Source organism: Pipistrellus kuhlii, unplaced genomic scaffold, assembly GCF_014108245.1.
Source record: "Pipistrellus kuhlii isolate mPipKuh1 unplaced genomic scaffold, mPipKuh1.p scaffold_m20_p_8, whole genome shotgun sequence".
Lineage (NCBI taxonomy): Eukaryota > Metazoa > Chordata > Mammalia > Chiroptera > Vespertilionidae > Pipistrellus > Pipistrellus kuhlii.
The window spans coordinates 3,805,932-3,829,685 of record NW_023425584.1 but is presented as its reverse complement, the minus strand read 5'-3'; the positions used below and the strand labels follow the sequence as shown (position 1 = coordinate 3,829,685).

General features: G+C 63.0%; 1 protein-coding gene across 1 annotated transcript; it reads left to right on the top strand.

The window, feature by feature from the left end:
- The first annotated feature begins 1,301 nt into the window (after positions 1-1,301).
- NEURL1B (neuralized E3 ubiquitin protein ligase 1B) lies at positions 1,302-23,613 on the top strand. Its single transcript, XM_036424751.1, has 5 exons — positions 1,302-1,475; positions 17,251-17,796; positions 20,519-21,232; positions 22,655-22,780; positions 23,146-23,613. The coding sequence occupies exons 1-5, from the start codon at positions 1,445-1,447 to the stop codon at positions 23,388-23,390; spliced, it is 1,662 nt and encodes a 553-aa protein (XP_036280644.1). The 5' UTR covers positions 1,302-1,444; the 3' UTR covers positions 23,391-23,613.
- Positions 23,614-23,754: the final 141 nt, after the last annotated feature.

The window sequence follows — 23,754 nt, the reverse complement described above, 5'->3', positions numbered from 1 at the left end:
GCTATTTCTGTCTTCACCACTAAGCATTTTTTGTTTGGATATGCAGTGCCCAGTACAGAGCATGGAACGTAAGATGTGCTCAATTTTTTAAAATTGATTTCAGAGAGGAAGGAGAGAGAAATAGATAGAAACATCAACGATGAGAATCACTGATCGGCTGCCTCCTGCATGCCCCCACCTGGAGATTGAGCCCGCAACCCAGGCGTGTGCCCTTGACCAGAATCAAAGCCAGGGCCCTTCAGTCCGCAGGCCAATGCTCTATCCACTGAGCCAAACTGGCCAAGGCTCAGTAGATATTGTACAGAGAGCCCGGCAGGTGCGGCTCAGTGGTTGAGCATCGACCTATGATCCAGGAGGTCATGGTTGCGGGCTCGATCCATGGTGTGCAGGACGCAGCCTATCAAGGATTCTCTCTCATCGTTGATGTTTCCATCTCTCCTCTTCTCCCTTCCTCTCTGAAATCAATAAAAAATATATATTTTTTTAAAATATGTATTTTAGCCGAGACCGGTTTGGCTCAATGGATAGAGCGTCGGCTTGGGGACTGAAAGATCCCGGGTTCGATTCCGGTCAAGGGCATGTACCTTGGTTGCGGGCATATCCCCAGTGGGGGGTGTGCAAGAGGCAGCTGGTCGATGACTCTCTCTCATCGATGTTTCTAGCTCTCTATCTCTCTCCCTTCCTCTCTGTACAAAATCAATAAAATATATTAAAAAAAATATGTATTTTAATGAGTGAATGGATTCATGAATGTGGGGTCCCTCCTCCCAGCCTTTGGACTCTGCCGAAGCTCCTTCTAATTGTAGGAACGCGCTCCCCCTGCCCGGTCACCGGCCGGCCTGGCCTGCCCCCGCCCTCTCGGACATTGCCCGCGGTGACCTTCTGCCTGGTGCGCCCTTGCCCCGCCCCACACCCCGCATCTGCCCTCCTTGGGGGGCTCGGGCTTGGTCCCCTGCGGCCTGGCGCCTGCAAGGGGGCCTGGCACACAGTGGGGCCTCCCGGAACCCTGGGCCGGATGGGTGACAGGTCAGCAGGCTGACAGGCCCGGTGCCCAGCGAGAACCCAGCGGGCACCCAGCTGCCTGGCGCGTCCTCCCGCCCCGGGCGCGCGGGAACAGAGGGCGGGATCCGGGGCTCGGCTCCCGCCACCCGCCGCCCGCCGCCCGGTGCAAACTTTCAAAAGACGCGGCGCCGCGGCCCCGCCCCCCGGCGCGGTTGGAGGCGGCGGGCGGCGAGGGCGGGGCCGGCGGGCCCGGCCGGTGCTCCGCCTCCTCCTCCCGCCGCCTCCTCCCGGCGCTCGGTCCCCAGCCGCCGCCGCCGGCTCGCCCGCCCGCCCGTGCAGCGCGATGCCCCGCGGCCCGGCCCCGGCCCGGCTGCCCGGCCGCCCGCCGCGCCGTTAGGTCCGCGCGCCCGGAGCCGCCGCCCGCTCCGCGCCCGGAGCCGCGATGGGCAACACGGTGCACCGGACGCTGCCAGGTACCCGCGCCCTACGGGAGGGAGGCGGCGCCGGCGCTCCTCTCCGGGGGACCCGCCGGGGGACTTCCGGGGAGCCCCCCCCTGGGACCCCCCGGCGTCCAGCGGGTGGGGTCTCCGGTGCCTCCAGGACCCACGCCCGCGCGCCCGGAGGGAGGGCGGCTCTGCGCTCCGGGAGGGCGGGCGGGCGCCGCGTCCCGGTTACCGTGGGGACCCCGTCCCCGTGCTCCCGGCTTTGGCCAGAGGGGCGAGGGGGCCTCCGGGGCGATGCCGTGCGCCCCCCGCCTTTGTTCCGCCCTGGGGGCGCTGCTGAGAGCGCGTGGGGCGCCCCGGGGGCGGGGGTCGGGGGGCGGAGACTGGAGCCGGGCTCCCCGGGGCTTCCGACGGCTGGAGCCACGGTGGTGTGGAGGCTGCAGCTCCTGAGAGTGGGGGTGCTCTCAGGTGTACCCCAGCTTTCAGCTGCCCAGCGGCCCCGCGGCACGAGCCGCCTCCGTTTGGCCGGGTTCCCACGCGCACCCCCCGGCTGCGCCCCCCTGCGGTGTCCGTTCCACCGGGGACTCGAGCCCCTCGGAGCTGCCGCTGCAGAGCGCGCTCCCCTGCGGCTAAACCAGCCCAGACCCGCGGGGGACAGCGGGGGTCAGGGGAGCGGGTGGGGGTACCAGGGAGCCGGGGGACAGGGCAGCGCGGGAGGCTGTGCGGGCACTTTGCATGCCCGCCGCCTGGCATGCCCTCGCCTTGCACAGAGGGTATGCAAAGAGCCTTCCCGGGAAGGGCGTGTGCTGCGGTTTCACAAGGGAAGAAACTGGGCTGAGAGGAGGGGACACGACTCGCCCAAGGTCACTCCACCGGCAGGGGGAGGGTCTGGGTGGGGACCCCATCTGCCGGCCAGCCCTTCTCCCAGCCCCCTGTCTTTAGAATAAGTATTTTGGTTGAAGCCTGGGCATCTGTAGCATCCTTTGTGCAGAAGGTGACAGGTGTGTGTGTGTGCGTGTGTGTGTGTGTGTGTGTGGTGTGTGTGTTTTGAAAGTACAAAGGTACACACACACACACACACACAATACAATAGCACAGCTCAGTGGGGAAGCCGTGGGTAACGGTGGGGTGGGGTTTCAGGGGGAGAGGGACCACAGCCCACCTCTGCCCTAACCCTCCCAGGCAGCCCTCCCTGCTAGGTGTCCTCCATCACTGTTCCCCTGTAATGGACGGGCTGAGTGGGGTCCCCGAGGCCGAGGCCGGCTGGTGGAGGAGGAGCCGACTCCTGCTTTTCCAGCCTCTGGGCAGCCTCAGGGCCACCGCACTCACACCTCCACACCCCAGGGAGGCGAGGTCGCCAGGGCGTCCGTGGCAGGTTTGGGACTTGAACCCAGGTCCCCGCTTACTGACAGGGCTGCTGCCCGCGGGGAGAATCCACCACCCAATCATGAGGTGCCCGGGTGCCGCTCATACGGCAGCATCTCCCAGCCGGAAGGCACGGCGGGGAGGCCCGGGCCCCTTTTAAGGATTTCTTGGTGAAGACACGTTCACGCTGCCACCTGTGGGTCAGGTTGGGGTGAGCGGAGGCTCGGAGCTGGGAGGTGAGCAGAGGCTCTGTGGTCCCATGCCCGGCCGGCATCTGGCGGGGCCACGCTGGGCGGGGAGCGGGGGTCAGACGGCTCACCCACGGCAGGAGCTAAGTGTGGGCCGTTCAGATGTCCCCTGGGGCGGATGCTGGCACTGAGTCTGAGAAAGGGGACAGAACTGGGGTTCCTGAGCCACCAGGAGGTGGCCTGCGGTTACTGTCACATACACTATGCCGTGTCAGTCCGCCGTGCTCCCACACCTGGACTGTCCTTTCTCGCCTCGCCCAACTTTCAAAACCCGGCTTGGCCCCAGCTGGTGTGGTTCAGTGGATAGAGCATAGGCCTGTAGACCGAAGGGTCCCGGGTTCGATTCTGGTCAAGGGCACGTGCCCAGGTTGTCGGCTCAGTCCCCAATGGGGGGCGTGCAAGAGGCAGCCGATCAATGATTCTCTCTCATCATTGATGCTTCTAGCTCTCTCTCCCTTCCTCTCTGAAATCAATAAAAAAAAAAAAAATTTTTTAATCCAGCTTAGTTGCCACCTCCTCCAGGAAGCCTTTCCTGACCACCCCACCCGATCCCACCCTTCGGTCTGCTACCGGCTCCCTTCTCAGGGCTCTGCCGGCACCTCTGACCACGTCCCGTGGTGGTCACCCATGTCCGTGGCCCACCTCGGGGTGCGTGCGGACAGAGACCGGGTCTGGGCCATCTTGCATCTCGTTGCCCCGCTCAGACCCTGGCGCCGGGCGGGGCTCAGGAGCCGGCTGTGGAGCTGTGCCGCCGCCTCTGCGGCTGAGAGGACGCTTGTCTCGGTCCCGCCCTGTAGAAATCCTGGTCTCATTCTCGGGAAAGGACATGCGTGGGGTGCCTTCCACGGGTCTTGAAATAGAGGGTTGGCATTTGCCGAGCACCTGGGTTCTGTGCCAGGCTTCCTGCGTGTGTGGCTGCGTTCCCACGCCGGGCACGTGGCTCCTGGAGGCTCCTGCCCTTGCTGAGCCCTCTGCCTGGAACCTTCTTCCCCCAGGCTCCTCATGCCCCCCCCCCACCCTCCCCCTTTGCTTACTTCTGGTCTGTGCTCCCCTCCCCTCTCCCTCCTCCCTGCTTCCCATCTCTCCCTAACCTGGGTCCCACGTGCCGGCTGTGTGTGCAGCCGGCTGTCTGTTCTCTGACGGGGGAGGGTTCTGTCTACGGTTTCACTGCTCTGCGGTCGGCGCCTGGACCAGCGGCTCGCAGACCGTGGACGCCCGGCAAACACTTACTGAGTGAATGAGTGCCCTGCCAGGTCAGGGCTATCATCGCCACTCACAGGGAAGGGACCCCGGCTCCTCCCGTTGGCAGACGAGGGCTGGCATCCAGGTTTATGTAGCTTCAAAGTCCTGCATTCTTCCTCCGACACGTGGTCCCTCCCCACCCGTGGCTCGGGTGGCACTCACGGGCACCCAGAGCCCCCGGCGTGCCACCGTGCGCAATAAGGAAGCGGAAGGAACACCGGGGGGAGGAATGTGCTGTGTGATCCGTGGCGGGGCCGTCCCTGGCAGCCGGGCAGGCAGCCCGCAGAGGTGGGCCGGGCCCGGCGTGGGAACGCGCATTTGCTGGACTCCTGCTGCGGGCACCACCCGTTCCTCTCTAGCGGCAACCCTACGAGGGAAGGGGCCCCATTTCGCAGACGAGGAGACTGAGGCACAGAGAGGCTGAGACACGGGCCCCGACTCGCACGGGTAGGCAGTGGCAACGCTGAGCTCAGGAGACCCGGGTCTGTCTTACGGCTGATACCACGTGGGCCTTTCCCCCGGGCTCCGCCAGCCTTCTTCTGGGGTTCGTAAGGGGGGAAAGTGTAAACACGCAGGGCCCGGGGAGGGGGGGCAGGATTCCTGAGGAGGAGGAGGAGCTCTTCCCTGTCTTCGTACATTCCGCCCCTCCCTCGGAGGCCTCGGGATCCGCGTGGCTCTGTTCGGGGAAGAGGCTGGACTTAAACTGTCCGTGGGCCGGTTAATCGTCGAGTCTGTCCACGCGTGAGCAGGTCTGCCCCCTTTACAGCGCTGGCTCCGTGGCCGGTGTCCTGGCTTACGCCAAGCTCTGGCTGCCTGTTTTGAACCCTCCGGACCCTTTGGAGGGGCTTTACAGGCAGGCGAGTGGAGGCTCGGAGAGTATTGGACAGAGGCCCTCGCCTGGGGTGAGGAGGGACCGGTCTTCCTCACCTCGCTGGGCAGCCTGCGAGTGCTGGCCGGGCGGGAAGCCCCTGCCCCTCGCTGGGCCCTGGGGTGCCTCCCTTGCCCGCAGAGCTGCTGGAGGAGAGCGTGGGCGCGGGCCCTCGGGGGTCAGCCCGCTCCCCGCAGTGTGCGGTGATGCCCCGGGGGCCCGCAGCCTCTCCTTTCCCTGGATCTGGACTCTCTCAGCCCTGGGAAAGACAGGCCTTGGTCACCCCTTTACTGCCATCGCGATGGGTGTGTGGATGGTTCTCTGCCTCTGCTCTCCGCACCTCTCCTCCGCCGTCACCCAGACCCGCGTGGTTAGGCCAGGCCTGCCTGCCTTCTCCTGCCCGTCTGCCCGCCTCCCTCCCACCCGGGGGAGCAGGAGGCCTGGGCTGAGCCTCTGAAGCCCACAGGCTGTGGACACGTAGCCGGGGCCTGACGGGGCGAGGGCCCCGGGTGACGGCCCAGGAGGATGCCGGGGCGGGGCCGGGGCTGGGGCCTGGGCGGGGCTGGGGTGGCGTGGGCTGGTCCAGGGGTGCCCGTGAGGAACAGGCACTGGTTCCGTCCGGCGTGTAGGACACGTGGAGAAGGTGCCTGGAGGAACGAGGCCCGTCCTCCGTGTCTGCCCTCTTCCTGCTCCACCTCTGCTCCCTTCCCTCTCTCCTCTGGGGCTGTGAGAGTGGGGAAGGCTGCCTGGAGGAGGGGACTTCGGAAGGAAAGTTCTAGATGTCTGCCTCCACCCTCAAGCGTCATCCCCTCCGGTCTGCCTGTAGGTCTCCCTGAGGCTGTCACCCTGAGCCGTCCTGATTCCCACCTGGGCCCTGTGTGCCCCCCGTTCATTTTCCTGACACCCGTGGGCACCTGTGGTGTGCCAGGCACCGGAGGTTCAGTGGTGAACGGGATAGCCAGCCACTGGCGGCACTCCTGGGGCTGTCCGCTGGCGGAGGAGGAATAGAATGTTCTAGAAGAACCGGGCAGCTTTGATTAGGTTACCTGAGGGCTCGGGTGCCTACAAGAGGGAGGGGTCCGTGTCCACTGCCCCAAGCAAGGCCTGGTCGCCAGACCAAGTGCGTGTTCCACTGTGGGTGCTGTGCACCCAGCTTTAAACACATCTGCAATGAGGTGGCATAGGATGGAGATAAACACCGAGCGCATTTATGCAATTGGAGTACTTTTGCTTCCTAGATGTTTGTTTCAGGTGTGCGTGTACACACACGTGTGTGTATGTGTGCGTGTGTCACAGTGTGAAGTGCATTTCTCCCCAGGGGCCGCAGTGACTGAGGTCACGATAAGCCCGCTCACGGGCCAACAGCAGCCGGACGGACGGCTGGTGTCCCGGTCTGGACGTGGGTCAGGCGGCCTGGGTTCGAATCTCGCCGCCGCCGTCTCACAGAGGAGGGCCCTGCCTCAGTGTCCTCGCTGTGACACGGGGAGGATGGGGGCCCCCCGTGGGTGGGGTGAGAGTGAACTGGAACAGCGGCCTGGAGCACATGCCCAGGGCGTTTGCCGTCGATCCTCGTGGGAAGGAGGGGCCTGGGGCCTGGCCTGGGCCGCCTGGTGGGGCTGGCGGACGGGAGCCCTCGTTTCCTGCCTTCCAAGCCCAGGTGACCATGACCTCGAACCGAGGGCTGGCCCGGGGGCATCCCTTTCCTGCATGCTGACGGCAGTGCCCGTGGTGGTTGAGCTTTCCAGGACCCCTGACGAGGAGAACCTTCTTGGCAGGTCACAGTGTCCAGTTTTCGTTCGTCCACCAGACTCCCAGGCGGGGCTCTGTGCTGGGCCTGGGGTCCCAGCCTGGGCTTGGGGCTCTAGGCCTCGTGGGAAAGAACTCAGGCACAGGCAGTCGCAGCAGTAGCTGGGAGCGGGGGAGCCCAGGGGGGTGAGAGGTTAGAGAATGCAGGAAGGCTTCCTGGAGGAGGTGCTGCCCGCCGAGCCCGGAAAGCAGAGGAGTCAGCCAAGAGGAGGAACCCAGAAAGGCTGTGGAGGCAGAGGGGCCAGAGTGCCAAGGCCCGAGGGGAGGGGGAGCAGGCCGCGTGTGGGGAGCTGTGGCGTCCTGGGGGTCCCGGGGCCAGCAGGGTAGCACGTGGAGTCGGAGGCCAGTCCAGCACCGCCGGGAGGCTTAGGAGGATGAGCCGTGCTCGCCAGCAGGGACGGGCGGACGGACGGACGGACGGAGCGTTTGTGGGGCGGCTACAAGGAGCGCTCAGGACAGACCGTAATCTACCCCACGGACAGAGTCCTCTCCGCCCTCTTCTGGACCGAACGAAGGCTTTCCGTACTTGGCGGTGCTCTGCGCCGGCTGGAAATAGAAGCCCGAAGCCGGGCGTGTGCTGGCGTTTACAGCAGAGAGGGAGAGGGGCCGGGGGGCAGAGTGGTCAGGGCTGCGGCCTGCTTGCCTCACTCCAGACCTTTACTGCTTTGTCCCAGTCAAAGCAGTAGGGCCAGCCGTCCACACGGAGTGTCCCATTTCACAGATGAGGAGACTGAGCTCCGGGGGCGAGATCTCTGCCTTGGGTCAGGTGGCCAGGGGGCGGCAGAGCGGAATCTGACCACGGGCCTGCCCGGCTCCACAGCCCCTTCCCCTCCATGGCCAGGGGGCACTGCCCCCCCCCCCGCCCTCCTCCTGAGGCCTGCGCCCCTCCAGTGCTCCCCACAGGCCCTCATCCTGTCCGTCCCGGGAAGGCAGATGCCATCTGTCCACAGCAGCCAAAATGCAGCTGGCCCCCGGGAGGGGTCTGTTCCCTCAGGCCTCACCCTTAAGGGGCAGCTCAGAAGGGGGCGTGGCCTCTGGGAAGCCCGCCCCGGAGGAGGGGCGAACCCCTTCTTCCCGCCCAATGGGGGCTTAGGCTTCTGAGGAGTCTGCTGGTAAAAACTGACCTGCAGCCAGCCACCCACACCGGCCCCTGCCAGGGGGCCCAGTGCACCCTGCCACCCAGAGCTCCAGGCAGCACCCATCAACCAGCGAGCAAGGCGCCAGCTGGGGACACCCGTGTCGTCCTGCACACGGGCCGTCCTGCAGGCGAGGTGTGCTGTCCTGTCAGTGTCAGCGGAACTGGTATGGGCACAGGCTGAGTCCCCCGCCCCCTCCCATTGGGTCCTGGCCCTGCCCCTTCGTCAGCCAGATAAGCAGCCTGACCCCTCTAAGCTCCATCCCCTTTCCTGCAGGAAGGGGCGGTGATGTGACCGCCCAGGCACGCACGGCGCCCACAGACAGTCCATGGCCACACCGGTCCCCTGGGCACAGAGCCCCTGCTCCTCTGAGCCCTGTGCCCCCAGGTAGACACACAGAGAACAGTAACAGCCGCCAAGTCGTATGGCACAGCCGGTCTTTGCCGGACACTGTGCCAGCAGGTGCCTGCAGGGACCCCTGGGACAAGCCCTGTCCGCAGACCCGTGAGGCCCGCAGGCAGACGGGAGGGGGGCCGGCGTGGGGGCCTCCCACGGAGGCACATTTCAGCTTCGCCGAAGGAAGAAGCTTCTCCCGTGGAAGCCGCCTGGGCGTGCAGAGGGAGGAGAGGGGAGGGGAGGGGGCGCCCTTTGCCGGAGTGGCATTGGCATTTAGCTGGGGCTCGGCATGGTCACTGCAGTGGCAACTGGAGCATCGAGTGGGTCTGGGATGGTCGTCCATTCAGGCGCCTTTGACCCTGAGGCCGGATGGGGAGTGCTGTCCGGTGCTCATCTGCTGACTGCCGGCTCCCAGGGCCCCGCACGAGCTCTCACGTCTAGAATCCTCCCGCCAGCGCTGCACGCTGGGAGGTTTCAGCCCCATTTTATAGATCAGGAAACGGGGGCACAGAGAGATGAGGTCACGTGCCCTCCCCGGTCCGTTCCCTCCCCCCAGCCTCCCCGCCTCAGCGTTTTTGCAGACTCGGCGACGTGTATTTCTGAGTGGGGTTTAGGACAGTCGACCTTGGATGTCAGCCCGGGCTCACCTCACCCCTTCTCTCTTCATCCTCATAACCAGACCCGGGCAGCTCAGCCCCACCTCTAGGCGACCGACACGAGGGTTCTCTAATGAGTAAGCCATTTGGGGGAGATGGGGGGGGGGGCGGGTCTGGCTGGCAGAACTGGCAGAGCGCCCATCGCTATTAACCAGTGTGTTTTGTTTACATCCTCCACATTACACGTTGTTTACAACATAATTACACCCCTCGGGCACATGTCTTCTCCCCTTTCGCCCAGGGATGACAGATTTATGAGATGGGTGGGCACACTCATGCCCTGTGTCTCCCACGCCGGTCGCTGGTCCACAGGGTAACTTTCCACTCACTAACCGGAGGAGAGCCTCGGAGCCTCCGAGGTCCCGGAGCGTCCGGGGCAGGAGGCGGGGCCGTGGCCTTTCCCTGCCCCCGGAGGCGGCGCAGACCGTTGTCCCCGCACGCAGGTCACCGTGAGCGCTCGGAATCACCGCGCCCCGCCTCCCATGGGGGGGGGGGTCTCTGTGCAGGGTCACATGATTGCAGATGTGCTCTGTGGCTGGAATGCCAAGAGACGTGGCTAGAAAATGAGCACTTCCAGTCTCAGGTCTGGGTGGAAGCTGTGTGACCCTGGGCCAGTCACTCCCCCTCTCTGAACCTCCCTCTCCTCGTCTGTAGGATGGGCGTAACGACAGCCCCTCCCCCATGGGGCTGCGGGGAGGAGTCAGTCTGAGCCCAGCACAGTCCGAAGTGGCCCCCGAAGGCAGGTCAGCGGAGCTCCTGAAATTGATGGGGGAGGGGGCCGAGCAGACCTGGCCTTCTTGCTGTTACTGTGGCCCTCTCCGGGCCCTGGGGTAGATGACTGACGTGCCCGCCGGCTGCCTAGGGAGACAGTCCTGCGTCCAGGCACCCCTCGGTTCCTCGCGCTCTGCTTTGCTGCAATGACCTGGACCTGACCCTGCCTGAGGCCTGAGGGGTGCCTGTGATGGCCAGCAGCTCCCCTGGGCATTGGATTTAGATCTGAGCTGAATCCTGACCCAGCTGTTGACCTGAACCGTGACCTTGGGCCAGACCCTCCCTGTCTGGGCTTAATGTCCTCATCTGTGCAATGGGTCCATCGGCCAGAGAAGAACGCCAGGGAGCTGCTCCTCTCAGGTCATCGGAGCTTAGCAGGCGTGGGTGGAGGTTCCTATCGGGGCTCAGAGTCTGCATGTCCAGCACACACCCTTGGCTTCTCAGGGAAGGGGCCGAGGCCGCACAGACTCCCTGCTCGCCTCCTCGGTCCACACCCTCATACTCCCAGGAGCCCGCAGGCATCAGAGGGAGGCCGGAAGCAGGCCAGCGGGATGCAGGGGGGACGAGAAGAGAGAGAGAGCTGGGTCTCCCGAGAAGGGAGCGTGTGGAAGAGGCACCGTCAGAGTCCCTTCTCGGTGGGCCTCGGAGACAAACGTGGAGGGAAGGAGCGGACGTTAGCGGAGGCCTGACTGTGTGCCAGGCCTGGGCACTCTGTCTTCCCTGCAGGGAGGACTTCCTCACTTTGCCCGAAGCACCTGTAGACCCTTCTTCCTGGCCCTGGAGCCAGGCTGGTACGGGTTCCAATGCCAACTCACCGCTTCCTGGCTGTGTGACCTTGGGCAGCTCTCCCTCCCTCTCTGAGCCGCCTCCTCACCAGCAGCGGGGCCTTCAGGAGGGTCCCAGGAGGCCTGTGGCTGGAGGGCTGGTTTCCGTCTCTGCGATGCCCCCCGGGAGGTCTGCCTCCCAGCCCGGCCCCACCCCGATCCCTTTTCAGACCTCGGATGGAGGCGCTGGAACTCCGGTCCCCGGCCTCCTAATCAGTCTCCGCTTCCCTTTTCTAGACGCCCTGCTGTTGTTCTCCTGAGTTCCCCTGAACCAAGGCCTCTGAGCAGCTCCAAACAGGCTGATGGATGATCCCCGCCCCGCCCGGCCCCTCCCTGAGGCCCAGCCCACCAGCTCCCCGCTTCCCCAGCAGGCAGCTTAGGCCGCTTGGAGAGAGTCTTGTTTTTTTCTTTGCGGGTCAGGGGGTGAGGGAGGGGCCTGAGGGGCGGTGGGGATGGAAAAGGAAGGATGCAGCCTTGGGGACCCGACAGAACCAGGCGGACACAGGCCCTGGCTCCACTGGCTGGGCAGCCTCACCAGGACGTCCGCCTCACAGGGCTCCTCGCTGGAAGCCGCCCCCCCCCCCCCCCCGGGCAGGAGTGGCGACAGGGCGTGGGCTGCGCGCCAGCACCTGGCACAGGCTGGCAGTGCCCCAGAGGTGGGCTCCCGCCCTTGGGGCCGGCCGACGATGCCCAGCGGTGGGGCGGGGAACACTTCCTGGGCCCCGGAGGGAGGCAGGCTGTCCCGGAGCTCTCTCCGCGCCGGCTGCTCTGACCCTGGAAGCAGGGGCCCCGGCTCTGTCTTCCCAGAATGGGGACAGGGCCTGCGGGTGCTCCCCAGGGGCCGAGGCTAGTGAGCAGCCAGGCCTCTGGGCACCACCCAGGCCTGGGGAGTGGCTCCCCTCCAGGCAAGAGGAGGAGAGAGCCAGCTGGCTCCACAGGCCGCTGCCCGGCTGCCCGGAGAAGCCGTGCTGGGGTGCTGTGGGGCGGGGCAGGGCCGGCCATTAAACCTGGAGTGCGTGTCTCCCGCTGAGCTGGTCCTTCTGACGGGGGAGCAGGCAGGAGCAGTCTCTGTGGGGAGATGCGGGGCTTCATCTCATTCTTCAGGCAGGTGGTCCTTCCTGCTCCAGACACGTCACTGGCCCTGAGAGCCTTCTGGAGGACCCTCCCCATCCACTGCATTGCCTCTAAGATCTTTCGTGATGCAACCCCCGACTCCCTGTCCACTCTCCCCTTTCCCTCCTGCCCGGAAGTCCTCGGCGTGTCCTCGCCTCCAGGCCTTGTCAGTGCTGTTCCCTCTGCCCGGAACGCGCTTCCCCATCTCTTATCGTGGCCCCAGCCCCTCCTCCTGTCTGCAGAGGAGCTTCTCTGAGGAGCATCCCCCGGCCCCCACCCCCCGTGCTGACCACCCTGTGCGGCCTGTGTCCGCGCTGTCCCCCTGCCGTGCGGGACGGGACTGTGTGTGGCTTGGCGGGACCTCTGTGCCTGCAGCTGGCACAGGCCCAGCCCCGAGTGGCTGTTCCGTTCTGTCAGCTGCGGGAGGAAGTGATGTCCTCGAGCAAGAATGAGGGCACGCTCCCAGCCCCCTCCCCCTGCACCCTGGTGGCCCCTCCCCCGGCCCTGGGAGCCGGGCCTCTGAGGTCGGAGCTTCCTGGGCGGGTTATCAGGAGCCCGGAGGGGGCCCGGGGGCTTGGGAACCCCATGCCACTGAGCACTCTGAGGGTGTGGGATGACCTCAGGCCCCGGGAACTCCGCGCCCAGCCCACTTAGCAAAGAGGCTGCGGCCTGGCCCGAAGGGGCCGCTTCTCCCGGCAGCCGCGTGGCGTGACCTCTGGCCTCCCGCCCGCCTCCCGCCGGCTCCCTGGCGCACTGAGGTGACCGCCACAGAGGGCTTTGTTTGCGAAGGGGAGGGGGGGGGAGCGGGTGGCGGGCCCCAGGGCGGGCTGGCCCCTTTCCACTCGGGGTGCTGGCTGACCAGGCCTCCGAGGCAGAGAACAAAGTCCCATTGAGCTGGCGGCGGTCCCCTGGGCGATGCGCTGCCCCGTTTGGCAGCGTGAGGAGCGCCGGTCATTCCTGTCCCGGCCCCGTTCACACCCGCCAGCGGGGGCGCGCTGGGCCCACGGAGACCCACATCCTCGCCCTGCTCAGGGGGTGGGGAGCCCTGCCCAGGACCAGTCTTCCTGCCTTTTCTCTCCAATGCACATGCCATCATACACACGCACACGCACACGCACGGGCACACGCGTGCACACACACGTACTGGCACACACACACATGCACAGCACACACGCGCGCACACGTACGGGCACACACGCACAGCAGGCACACACATGCACACACACCCACAGGCACACACACCATGTGGCTTCCTGCTGCCCACGCTTGGTTTGCATTGCAGACGTGGGCACACGTGGCTTGGATCACAGACTTCTCCCGTGAGCTCCACAGTCTGAGCTCGCAGGCGTCAGGCAGGTCCCCGGAGCCCCATGTCAGACGATGTGCGTGGACTGTGGGTGTGTGTCGGGGAAAGAGGCCGGCACAGCTTCCCAGGCCTGTGGCCGGCCCCCACGGGCTGCCCGGGAGAAGGGCCGCACCTGCCCAGTGCTGCTGTCTCACAGCCTCAGTGTCTTCGTCTGGGAACCGGAGGGGTACGCCCACCCGGGAGGGTTGTCCTGAAGGCCCGGCGTGACGAGGGCTCTGTCCCAGGCTGGGTGCGGGGGGTGCAGAATAGACCGGGCTCTCTTAGACTGGGCCCCTGCACAGCGGAATCTGCTGAGAATTTCAGCCGAGTGCCATCTGCTCGAGTGCCAGCATGCTGGAAGCTGCCATCCCGGCGGCCAGAGGCCGTAAACGCCATCTCCGGCTCCTTGGGAGCAAAGGAAGGCCGGGCCGGGCTGGGCCGGGTGGGGCTGGAGCCGGAGTGGGATCCGGTCGGGAGGTGGCCCAGGGCGCATGTGGGACGCTGCTGGGACGGCTTAAAATAGGCCTGCGTCCTTGGACATCAAGGGAAAGCCACCCCAGGGTTTGCCAGGGGCCTTTCCCGCCCAAGGTCACTGGCCTCCGTGGGAGGGACCTTTCAGGGCGTGTTCCCCAGCCCACAGCAGGCATCTCTGACCCGGGAGGAAACCTTTTCTCTAATGAGGTCCTTTAAAACAGAGACCGAGTGTTTAGTGACCACCTACTATGTGCCGCATGCTGACTCTGGGACGAGCGGGCCTCCCTTGTTCTCAGCAATCCTGCGGCGTGCAGATGGCTCTGACCAGTCTTCTAGGTCTAGTGGAGGGCCCCCAGAGACATTAAGTGTCCCTCAAGGTGACACAGCTAAGATGGGACAGAACCAGAATTCAAACCGGGTCTGTCTGTCTGTCTGTCTGTCTGTCTCCAAGCCTGTGTTCTTTCTAACCGCCTCTCAAGCTGAGACTTAGAAGAAGAAAAAAAACGTGGCAGAGAGATGGGAGGTCAGGGTCTCACCGAGGGCCAGACCCGATGTTCCCCGAGGGGGGAGGGGGGCGGGCAGTGGACGTTTAGTGAGCATCTACTGTGTGCTGGACTCCCCAGGGCTCTGTCTGTGCTCTCACGGGGACAGTGAGCTGCAGTGTGGGTCAGGCTGTGTGAGTGGGAGACGGAGGCACTGTCTGTCCGTCCCTCACGTTCCACAGTGTGGCTGCAGCGGTTCCTGCGCGAGGTAAAGGCTAGAGATCGGGTTTTCCGCGGACGTCTCCAAACATGGTGTCACTTCCCCTGGGCTGAGCTAAAGGCGGGCGTGGGCGTACCGTTGGGAGGTCGCTCCTTCTTTTATCTTAAGCATTTTCAGTTTGTGTCAATGACACATCTTCTCAGAAACGTTCTTCACTCTGTTTCCTTTAACTCGCACGAGGGCTTCTGGCCTCAGAGAGGGGGGAAATGGTGTTTATCCCTCATTCCCTGAAGGAAGTTGGATCGCATCACCGAGATGAAACAAATATGTAAACTCCGCTGGGGCCTTGGCTGCAGGCCGCCTGCGCGTGTAGCTGGGTTTGCAGGAAACGTCGCCTGGTGGTAACAAAGCATATTTCTGCGCCCCGGCGTGCGTTTCCATCGGGAGGCCGCGCGGAGGAACATCTGCTCCGCATTCCCCAGTCCGTCCGCAGAGCCTCCCCGATGGAGAGATAAGGCCGGGAGCACAGCGGTGATGTCAAGCGAGCTCGGGATCATCAGAGCAGGGTGGCTTGTGGTCCCGGGGCTGCGGAGGGCTTTGATCTGAGGTCATAGTTAATGTTTCCTGGAGAGTGTGCCGGCTCCGGGGACCTTGGAGAGAATCCGGCCTGTGGGACGCGGGGGGATGCTGCAGCCAGGAGCTGGTGGCACGCGTGCGCAGAGACTTGGGCTGCCCCTCCTGGTGGTGGTTCCCACGCGTTTGATTTTTGTCTGAATGAGCTCGCTCTCCCGCGGGCCCTTGCTCACCCTGGGGGTCCAGAGCTGGCAGCAGCCTGGCTCCGTGTCCCTGTCCTCGCCGCCTCGGGCCCCTCCCTGGCCAGCAGTGCTGGCCGTGCCACCTGAGCCTCTGGGGCTGGCATGTGGGGCCTTCTTGTCTGGCCCCTGTGTTGCCGATGGCAGCCTCACACCTCGCCCCTAGGAAGCAGGGCTGCCCCACCTCAGCCAGCCTCTGCCACACCTACCGTGGCACTTACTCTCCCACCCGCCCTGGCCCCAGTGTTCCCTCAGCCTGAGCATTCCCTCTCCCCCTCAAGACCTGGCCCTGAGGCATCACCTTCTGACCCCAGTCCCTGCCTGAGTCTGGGGCCGCCCAGGCCTAAGGGAGTCTGGAATGCCAGCACCACCCAGTGGGCACCTTGTCTGACAAGGTGACGGCTGTACTTCCAGTGCCTGGCCTGGTGCCTGGCACACACCGGGTGCTCCCTGACGTTTGACAAATGGGCAAATGGCTCTCGTTTCTGATGTTCCTTCCCTTGGGTGGGACTGAGGCTTTATCCCTTGTGCTGGGTCTTCTCTGGGTCAGTCGGTGGCCTCTGTTTGGAGAATCTTCCCTGGGCCTCCCCCGGGGACCTGAGGAGGACCAGCCGTGGCGTGCCTGCCTCCTCGTCGCCTCTCCCTCCTCGTTTTCTCCTGCCCTCGCTCCCATGAGCCTCGGTAGTAACTGGACCCCCTGATGTGCCCAGAGCACAGCGGACCCCGTGGCTGGGCGTGGGCGGAGTGGTCCCTGCAGTGGCCTGCCATGCCCTGGGGAGCCATTCTCCCACCACCAGACCATCGTGTGCCGGGAGGGCCTGCAGTTACTGAGCGCCTGCCAGGAACACGCCGTGAACAGGCAGCCCGGACTCATGCAGTGCTCACCCACCCGGCCACCCCAGGCTGCGGGGGCCCCGGGAATGCCCCTGGGATGGAGGAGAGTGGGAAGGATGAAGCTTTCACCTCAATCCCAGGCCACCTGGGTGCATGGCCAGCAGCCAGACCCTTTAAGAGAGACCATCCCAGCCCAGCTGGTGTGGCTCAGTAATTGAACATCAATCTATGAACCAGGAGGTCATGGTTCGATTCTCGGTCAGGGCACAGGCCCGGGTAGTGGGCTTGATTCCCGAAGTGGGGGGCGGGCGTGCAGGAGGCAACCAATCAGATTCTCTTTCTTATCATTGATGTTTCTATCTTTCCTTGCCTCTCTGAAATCAATAAAAATGTATTTTTAAAAAAATAAGAGACCATCCTAAAATTCTCCAAGTCCTCTGGGGCAGAGTTCCCTAAGAAACGCATCCTGAACGGTGTATGTTCTAGAAAACCCACCTGGCTGATGAAGAATGCCTTCCTTTTCTGTGGAACCCGAGTCAGGATATGGTTAGTTGCCTGTGAAGCACAGACTTTGTGCCAGGCACCGTCTAGAAGCTGCAGCACAGACCTTGGAGCCGCTGTGCGAGTGAAGTGATGTCCCCGTCTCACAGGCGAGGGGTGAGAGGGGCGTTCCCACCTGCCCCAGCCAGAGAGGGCCGGCGTCTGGCTCCACCCTGGACTCCACTGCCTTTCGTTCTCTCGTCACGGGTCCCAGGACCTCAGTCTTCCTGTTGCCGTTTCTGCTTCGCTTTTGAACAAAAATTGCACAGAGAGCAGTCTTCGACCCCCCACCACACCCCCACTTCTCCCCAAGAATCCGAGGCCCCTGTGGCCGCCCTTGGAGGACCAGAGGATGTGATGGGGATGGAGAAGTGGGTTGACCCCAGCCTGGCTGCTGGTGACCAGCTCATTGGTATCGGTCCATCTGGGGGTGAAACCGCTTTGAATAGTGCTCACCTCCCGCCCCATACACAGTCTCATTTTGCCCATCTGTGAAGTGGGTACAGTGACTTTCCTGGGGAGTGCTGGGCTGACTGGGGTGGCTGGAGCCGTCTTAAGTTCACCAGGTACTGGTTTCATTAAGATGGGGTTTATGATGGAGATTTTTATCAGAAGATGAATCGGGCCGCACAGTTCCGAGGGGCCTAACCTCCCTGCCTGTCTCTTCCCGCAGACTCCAGCCCCCCCGCGCGCCTCCTGGCCACCCGGCCGTGCTGCGGGCCCGGCCCCGAGCGGCGCCAGGCCCTGGGCGAGGCCCCGCGCTTCCACGCGCAGGCCAAGGGCAAGAACGTGCGGCTGGACGGCCACTCGCGCCGGGCCACGCGGCGCAACAGCTTCTGCAACGGCGTCACGTTCACGCAGCGGCCCATCCGGCTGTACGAGCAGGTGCGGCTGCGGCTGGTGGCCGTGCGGCCCGGCTGGAGCGGCGCCCTGCGCTTCGGCTTCACCGTGCACGACCCGTCGCTCATGAGCCCGCAGGACATCCCCAAGTACGCCTGCCCCGACCTGGTCACGCGGCCCGGCTACTGGGCCAAGGCGCTGCCCGAGAACCTGGCCCTGCGCGACACCGTGCTGGCCTACTGGGTGGACCGCCACGGCCGCGTCTTCTACAGCGTCAACGACGGCGAGCCCGTGCTCTTCCACTGCGGGGTGGCCGTGGGCGGCCCGCTCTGGGCGCTCATCGACGTGTACGGCATCACCGACGAGGTCCAGCTGCTCGGTAGGTCCGGGCGCCCGACGGGGACCCTTTCCCACCCCACAGGGGGCTCACTTCGCTAGGCGGGGCGTGGTCCTACGCAATCCACACATTTTCAGTCACTTTTCATGACAACCCATGGTCCCTGTGCTCCACCAGCTGAGGAAACTGAGGCATGGAGAGGTCACATGGCTTGAATTTCTAAGCGGGATTGGTCCACAGTCCTTGGTCTGGCCCAGGTTTATTTGCTTACTCCTTCATTCAGTTATTTGCTCCTTCACTCACTGATTCTTTCATCCGTTCTGGTGCTCATTGCGTCGCTGCTTTGTCCACTTGCTCACTCATTTATTCACGCACTCACAAGTGTATTCATTCATTTGCTCATTTGTTCATTCACACATCCACTCACCAGATTATAATGTATGCCCCAATCCCCGAGTGTCAGGGAGCCTTCAACCCACTGGCAAGAGGCTGGAGGTCCCCTGGGGAGGCAGGCAGACAGGTGTGGTGCGGCTCTAACAGGAGCAGCGGCTAATGCTGACATCCTGGTGGTAGGAACTCTTGAGAGACACGCTGAAATTTTTCCAGATGAAATGGCACATCTAGCATCTGCTCCAACACATGTAGGAGGGAGAGTTGGTGGAGGTGTCAGTGAAACTAGATTGGCCGTGAATTGTTGAATCTGGATAATCAGCATTGATTATACTATTTGTATAGGTTTTTCAAAAATAGAATTAAAAAGGGGAAGAAAAAAACCACACACAAAACACCAGGAGGCCAACCAAAACAGGTGTGTGAGGCAGGGTCAGAACTGGGGTTGCCAGCTTGCCAAGTCAGCCCTGGATGGAGGGTAGGACTGCAGAGAAACATATCAGACTCTCACCAGGGGGCTCGGGCAGGCTTTTGGAAGAAGCATGTTCAAGATTATGACTTAATTTTATATTAGGAAAACTGAAGAGGAAGAACACTTTATTCCATGACATAAACTGTAATTCCACATGGTAACATTTAACAGAGGGACCTGGTTTTTAAAGTTTGAGAAGCACTTTTTCTTGCTTTAATTATGGTTAATATTTTTATCACTTAAAAAAATCTTCCAAGAATGTTAGACTTTTCTTTTAAATTTCTTTGTTATGATGAGTCGACACTAGAGACCTCATTCATTCACTCATCCAATAAATCACATAACAATGAGGGCTACTCGCTAAGTGCTCTGCGAAGCCCTGGTGCATGGTGGTGAGCAGACTGGCACAGCCCCTGCCCCCCAGGAACTCACAGTCCAGCTGGGGAGCCAGTCAGCCATTAATCTACCGAAGTATAAAGACCTCTGCTACCTGAATGAGAACCTTTATTTTTTTTTTAACTTAACTGTAATATGTAGTATCAATCAGTGATTTTCTTATCACTAAAAATTATTCAAAAATAATTTCACGGTTGTCTTTAAAAGAAACTCCTTAGTTTCTTGTTTTTAGAATGAGTCCATCTCTCTCTTTATATGTATTATTGATTTCAGAGAGGGAGACAGAAACATCAGTGATGAAAATCACTGATGGGACACCTCCTGCATGCCCCCTTCTGGGGATCAAGTCCACAACCCCAAACACATGGCTTGACCGGGAATTGAACTGTGACCTCCAGGTTCACAGGTCAATGCTCAACCCCTGAGCCACAGGGCCGGGCAGAGCAGTCCCTCTCTTATCGAAACCTCCTTCCTCCAGTGCTTGGTGCCGCCAGGCTCTGTGCTCCTGCTGCCCGCTTGCAGCCGGCACGGGTTGAAGAGCCGGGACTCCTGTCCTGCTTGGCTGCTTAGTGACCCCGTGACCTTGGTCATGCCTTTGAACCCCTTTGTGCCTCAACTTCCTCTGCTAAATGGCGAGTGGTAACAGACCGCACCTCACAGGTTGTGTGAGGACTGAAAGGAGCTTAGAACAGCGCCTGTCACACAGGAAGGCCACAAAGAGCAGATGGGCCCCTCTTTTCTTTGCATCGTGTGTTCTCGTTGGGGAGGCAGGAAATAAAGGGTTTTCAAGTGCCCTTTAAATCTTCTCCAGTAGGAAAAGCTCTGAGGGAAGGGAGGGAAAAAGAAGGAAAAGAAAGAAGGGGGCGAGGAGAAAAGTGAGGCAGGAGGAAGAGAAAGGGGGGAAGAACGGGAGGAGGGGGTGGAGAAATAAAGGTAAGAAGGAGTCCTTATGCTTAATCCAATTCTGTGCATCTGTGATGGTTACTTTGTAAATGTGTCTTTATTGGCTTCTGAGAGGGAGGGGGAGGGAGAGAGAAACGTCAATGATGAGCATCATTGACCGGCCGCCTCCTGCACGCCCCCTTCTGGGGATGGAGCCGGCAACCGGACCTCCTGGTTCACAGGTCCAAGCTCAGCCCTGGAACCACGCCGGCCGGGGCCATCCGCGATTCCTAAACCAAATGACAAATGAACCAAAGAATGTTTTTAGAATGAGTCCATCTCTCTTTAAAAAATTAAAAAAAATTATATATATGTATATATAAAAATCATATATATAAATCATATATAAATCATATATAAATCATATATGTGATTTATATATAATCAATTATATATAATTGATTAAATATATTTATATATATTTCCCCACCTGCAGGGGGTGGGGAGAGGGTGGGGCCCCAGAGGCGCGGGCAGGGCTGCGGGAAGGAAGGGAAGGAAGGATGGTGGGCCGGAGGGCTGCCCTCACCCCTCCCTCCGCCCTCACCGCCCCCCCCATGCCCGCAGAGAGCACCTTCGCGGACACGCTGCCGCCCGCGCGGCTCAGCCAGGCCCGCTTCAGCGCCTGCGCGCCGCCCGGCAGCCTGGACGCCGCCAACGTCAACAACAAGGAGCTGGAGAGCAGCCGGGTGGTGGCCAAGCTGGGCGGCCTGGGCCTGGGCCGCCCGGGCGCGCCCGCCGGCGACGCGCCCGCCGCGCCCGCGCCCGCGCCCCGCGCCCGCCCGCGGCCCGCGTCCTCGCCGGCGCTGCTCGACGCCGACCTGCGCTTCCACGCCACGCGCGGCCCCGACGTGAGCCTGTCGGCCGACCGCAAGCTGGCCTGCGCGCCGCGGCCCGACGCCGGCCGCACGCTGGTCTTCTGCGAGCGGCCGCTGCGGCCCGGCGACAGCCTCTTCGTGGAGGTGGGCCGCCCGGGGCTGCCGCCGCCCGGCGCGCTGGCCTTCGGCATCACGTCCTGCGACCCGGGCGGCCTGCGCGCCGCCGAGCTGCCCGCCGACCCCGACGCGCTGCTCGACCGCAAGGAGTACTGGGTGGTGGCGCGCGCCGGGCCCGTGCCGAGCGGCGGCGACGCGCTCAGCTTCACGCTGCGGCCCGGCGGCGACGTGCACCTGGGCGTCAACGGCCGCCCGCGCGGCCGCCTGCTGTGCGTGGACACCACGCAGGCGCTCTGGGCCTTCTTCGTGGTGCGCGGCGGCGCCGCCGGCCAGCTGCGCCTGCTCGGTGAGTCCCCGACCGCGCGTGCGCGCCCCCCCCCCCACGCCCTCCTTTTACCCCCCCCACCCCCACCCAGTGGATGCAGCTGGGCAGGACCTGGATCTGCAGCCGGAGCAGGAGCCAGAGCCGGAGCCCAGGCCGCGGTTTCCAAACTTGAGCTCGCTCCGCGCCACCCACCTCTATCTTGAGTGTCCATGCTGGGCCCCGACGGGATGTCTTCCCAGCAAGTGCCCCAGGGGTGCCCAGGTTGCAGGCGCACCGACCTACTAACGTCCTTTCAACATCCGGACCAAACAACAGGGCGAGGCAGGGTGTGGCAGGCTTTTTGCAGCCGGTCAGTGATCAGTGCGCTCTGTTCCCATCGTTATGGTTGCACGATTTATTTATTACCTTTCACGTGGTCGATGCATAGTGAGTGTAGGAGAAGCAGTAAGTTACAGCTACACTGAGAAGAGGAAGGAAGAACAAGGCCATCCACAGAAAATGGAATGCAGGCTTGAACCATCCTATGTGGAGGTGATTCTTGTTTTCATGCCCCAGACACGGAGCACCCACCAGCTGGGCCGGGCCCTGGGCTCCAGGATGGGGCCGGGCAGAGAACCGGGCGCAGAGGCGGAGTGCGGAGCTGCAGGGTGTGGTGTTTGCGGGGCAGAGGGGGTGTGGGAAGGTTCCCGGAGGCAGCTCCCTTCTCGTGGTTCAGGAAGTAGAGTCCCCATGCTGACAGAAACGATGGCGGTGCCCTCCCACCTCATTCACGTCTCTCCTCCTGAGGGTGGCAGGAAACCCATCGCATGATCCTGTCTACAGAGAAGAAAACTGAAGCACAGAGAGAGTTCACGGCTGCCACAGTTTTATGGCTGAGGGGGGAATCGGAGGGCAGGGACCCCCGCAGCCTGAGGCTGTGAGGATGAAGTGATGAGAGGTGCATGCCTTCAGCAGGTGCTTGTTGCCTCCGCATGCTTAGTAAGCAGTGATCGTGACAACAGCGACTGTTGCTTGGTCCTGATGCTGAACGGACGTCGGGAGGACTTCGCCCTCTCTCCACCTCAGTGCCGGCTTCCCTCGGGCGGGGCCTGCAGGGAGCCTTCCTTCCCCGCAGTCTGGGGGAAAGCTCTCGGGAAGGCCTCATTGGCCTTGGCTGGGTAGCGTGGCTTTCCCTAAGCTGCCACTGAGACCAAGAGGTAGAAGTTATTACTGGCCTGGACCGTGTGAAATAAAACCCCAGCGCTGTTTCCTAGAAATAAACGGGAACGATGGCCGGGCAGGCACATCACGGCTGTCCACCAGCCACCCCTGCACAGCTCCATCAGAACCCTGTGCGGCAGCTCGGGCTCTCCCATCAGACCGGGAGGCTGAGGTACAAGCCGCAGAGAGCCAGGGACGAGCAGAGCAGCGCCCGCCCCTCTGATGGCGTCTCTTTGGTCTCAGGCACCCTGCAGTCCAGCCCTGTGATCCCATCTCCGTCGGGGTCCCTCAGCGGCTCCCAGGACGATAGCGATTCCGACATGGCCCTCAGCGTCAACCAGTCCTCCTCGGCATCCGAGTCATCCCTGGGTAAGGCAATGCAGACCTGGGGTGGGGGTGGGGGTGGGGGCGGGCGCTGGCCTGGCTCCTTCCCTGGGCTAACCGGGGTGGTCACCCTACCTCCACAGCCCTCCACCCCGTATCCTCTTCTTCCTCCGCTGTGCATGTAGCTGGAGGGAAGAGAAACATCCAGACGTGGCACCCCAAAGGGGGATAACGGTGCTTCACGCTTGGGGGTAGGAAGGGCAAAACCCAGACAAAAAGCCCATGTCGGTGTCCCCCAAAGTGGTTCCCTTGTGGGTTCCGCCATAGAAGCTTTGCCTTCTTGGGGCTGCCCCACGGAACCCACCTGAGAACCACCTTATTCAGGTCTGGCCTGGCCTTCCCTCCTGCAGTGACAGCCCCCAGCTCCCCGCTGAGCCCCCCCGTGTCCCCCGTGTTCCCCCCGCCGGAGTCGGCGGGCAGCAAGAATGGCGAGTGCACGGTGTGCTTCGACGGCGAGGTGGACACGGTCATCTACACGTGCGGACACATGTGCCTGTGCACCAGCTGCGGCCTGCGGCTCCGGAGGCAGGCCCGCGCCTGCTGCCCCATCTGCCGGCGGCCCATCAAGGACGTCATTAAGATCTACCGGCCGTAGCCTGGCCGCCCCCGGGCCTTGGCCGGAGCAAGGTCACCTTTCCGCAGCCCCTCTGGGCTGGGCAGCCACCGTGGCCACCGGGGAGTCCACGGGCAGCGGCCATCTCGCCTGTCACCCTCCGTGGTGGGCGAGGCGTGACAGCCACGGAGACGAGGCCCGGGGGTCTGAGCCCAGGCGAGGGCGGCTTCTGGCTCAGGAGTGCTTTGCCCCCGAAGGCCGTCCCGGAAGCCAGCTCAGGAACTGCCTGGCAGACCGCCCGTCCCTCCGGTGACCGCTCGGCTGGGAAGCCGCGTCCTCTGTGCAATGCTTTGTGCTGGGGGTGGGTTGAGGTGTGTGCGTGCATGTGTGCGTGCGTGTGGGGGGG

Excerpts from the sequence above, each read along its gene's own strand:
- NEURL1B (XM_036424751.1), top strand. The coding sequence starts at position 1,445 with ATGGGCAACACGGTGCACCGGACGCTGCCAG. Across the intron at positions 17,797-20,518 it reads CGACGAGGTCCAGCTGCTCG|AGAGCACCTTCGCGGACACG; the intron begins GTAGGTCCGGGC and ends CCATGCCCGCAG. Across the intron at positions 22,781-23,145 it reads GGCATCCGAGTCATCCCTGG|TGACAGCCCCCAGCTCCCCG; the intron begins GTAAGGCAATGC and ends TCCCTCCTGCAG.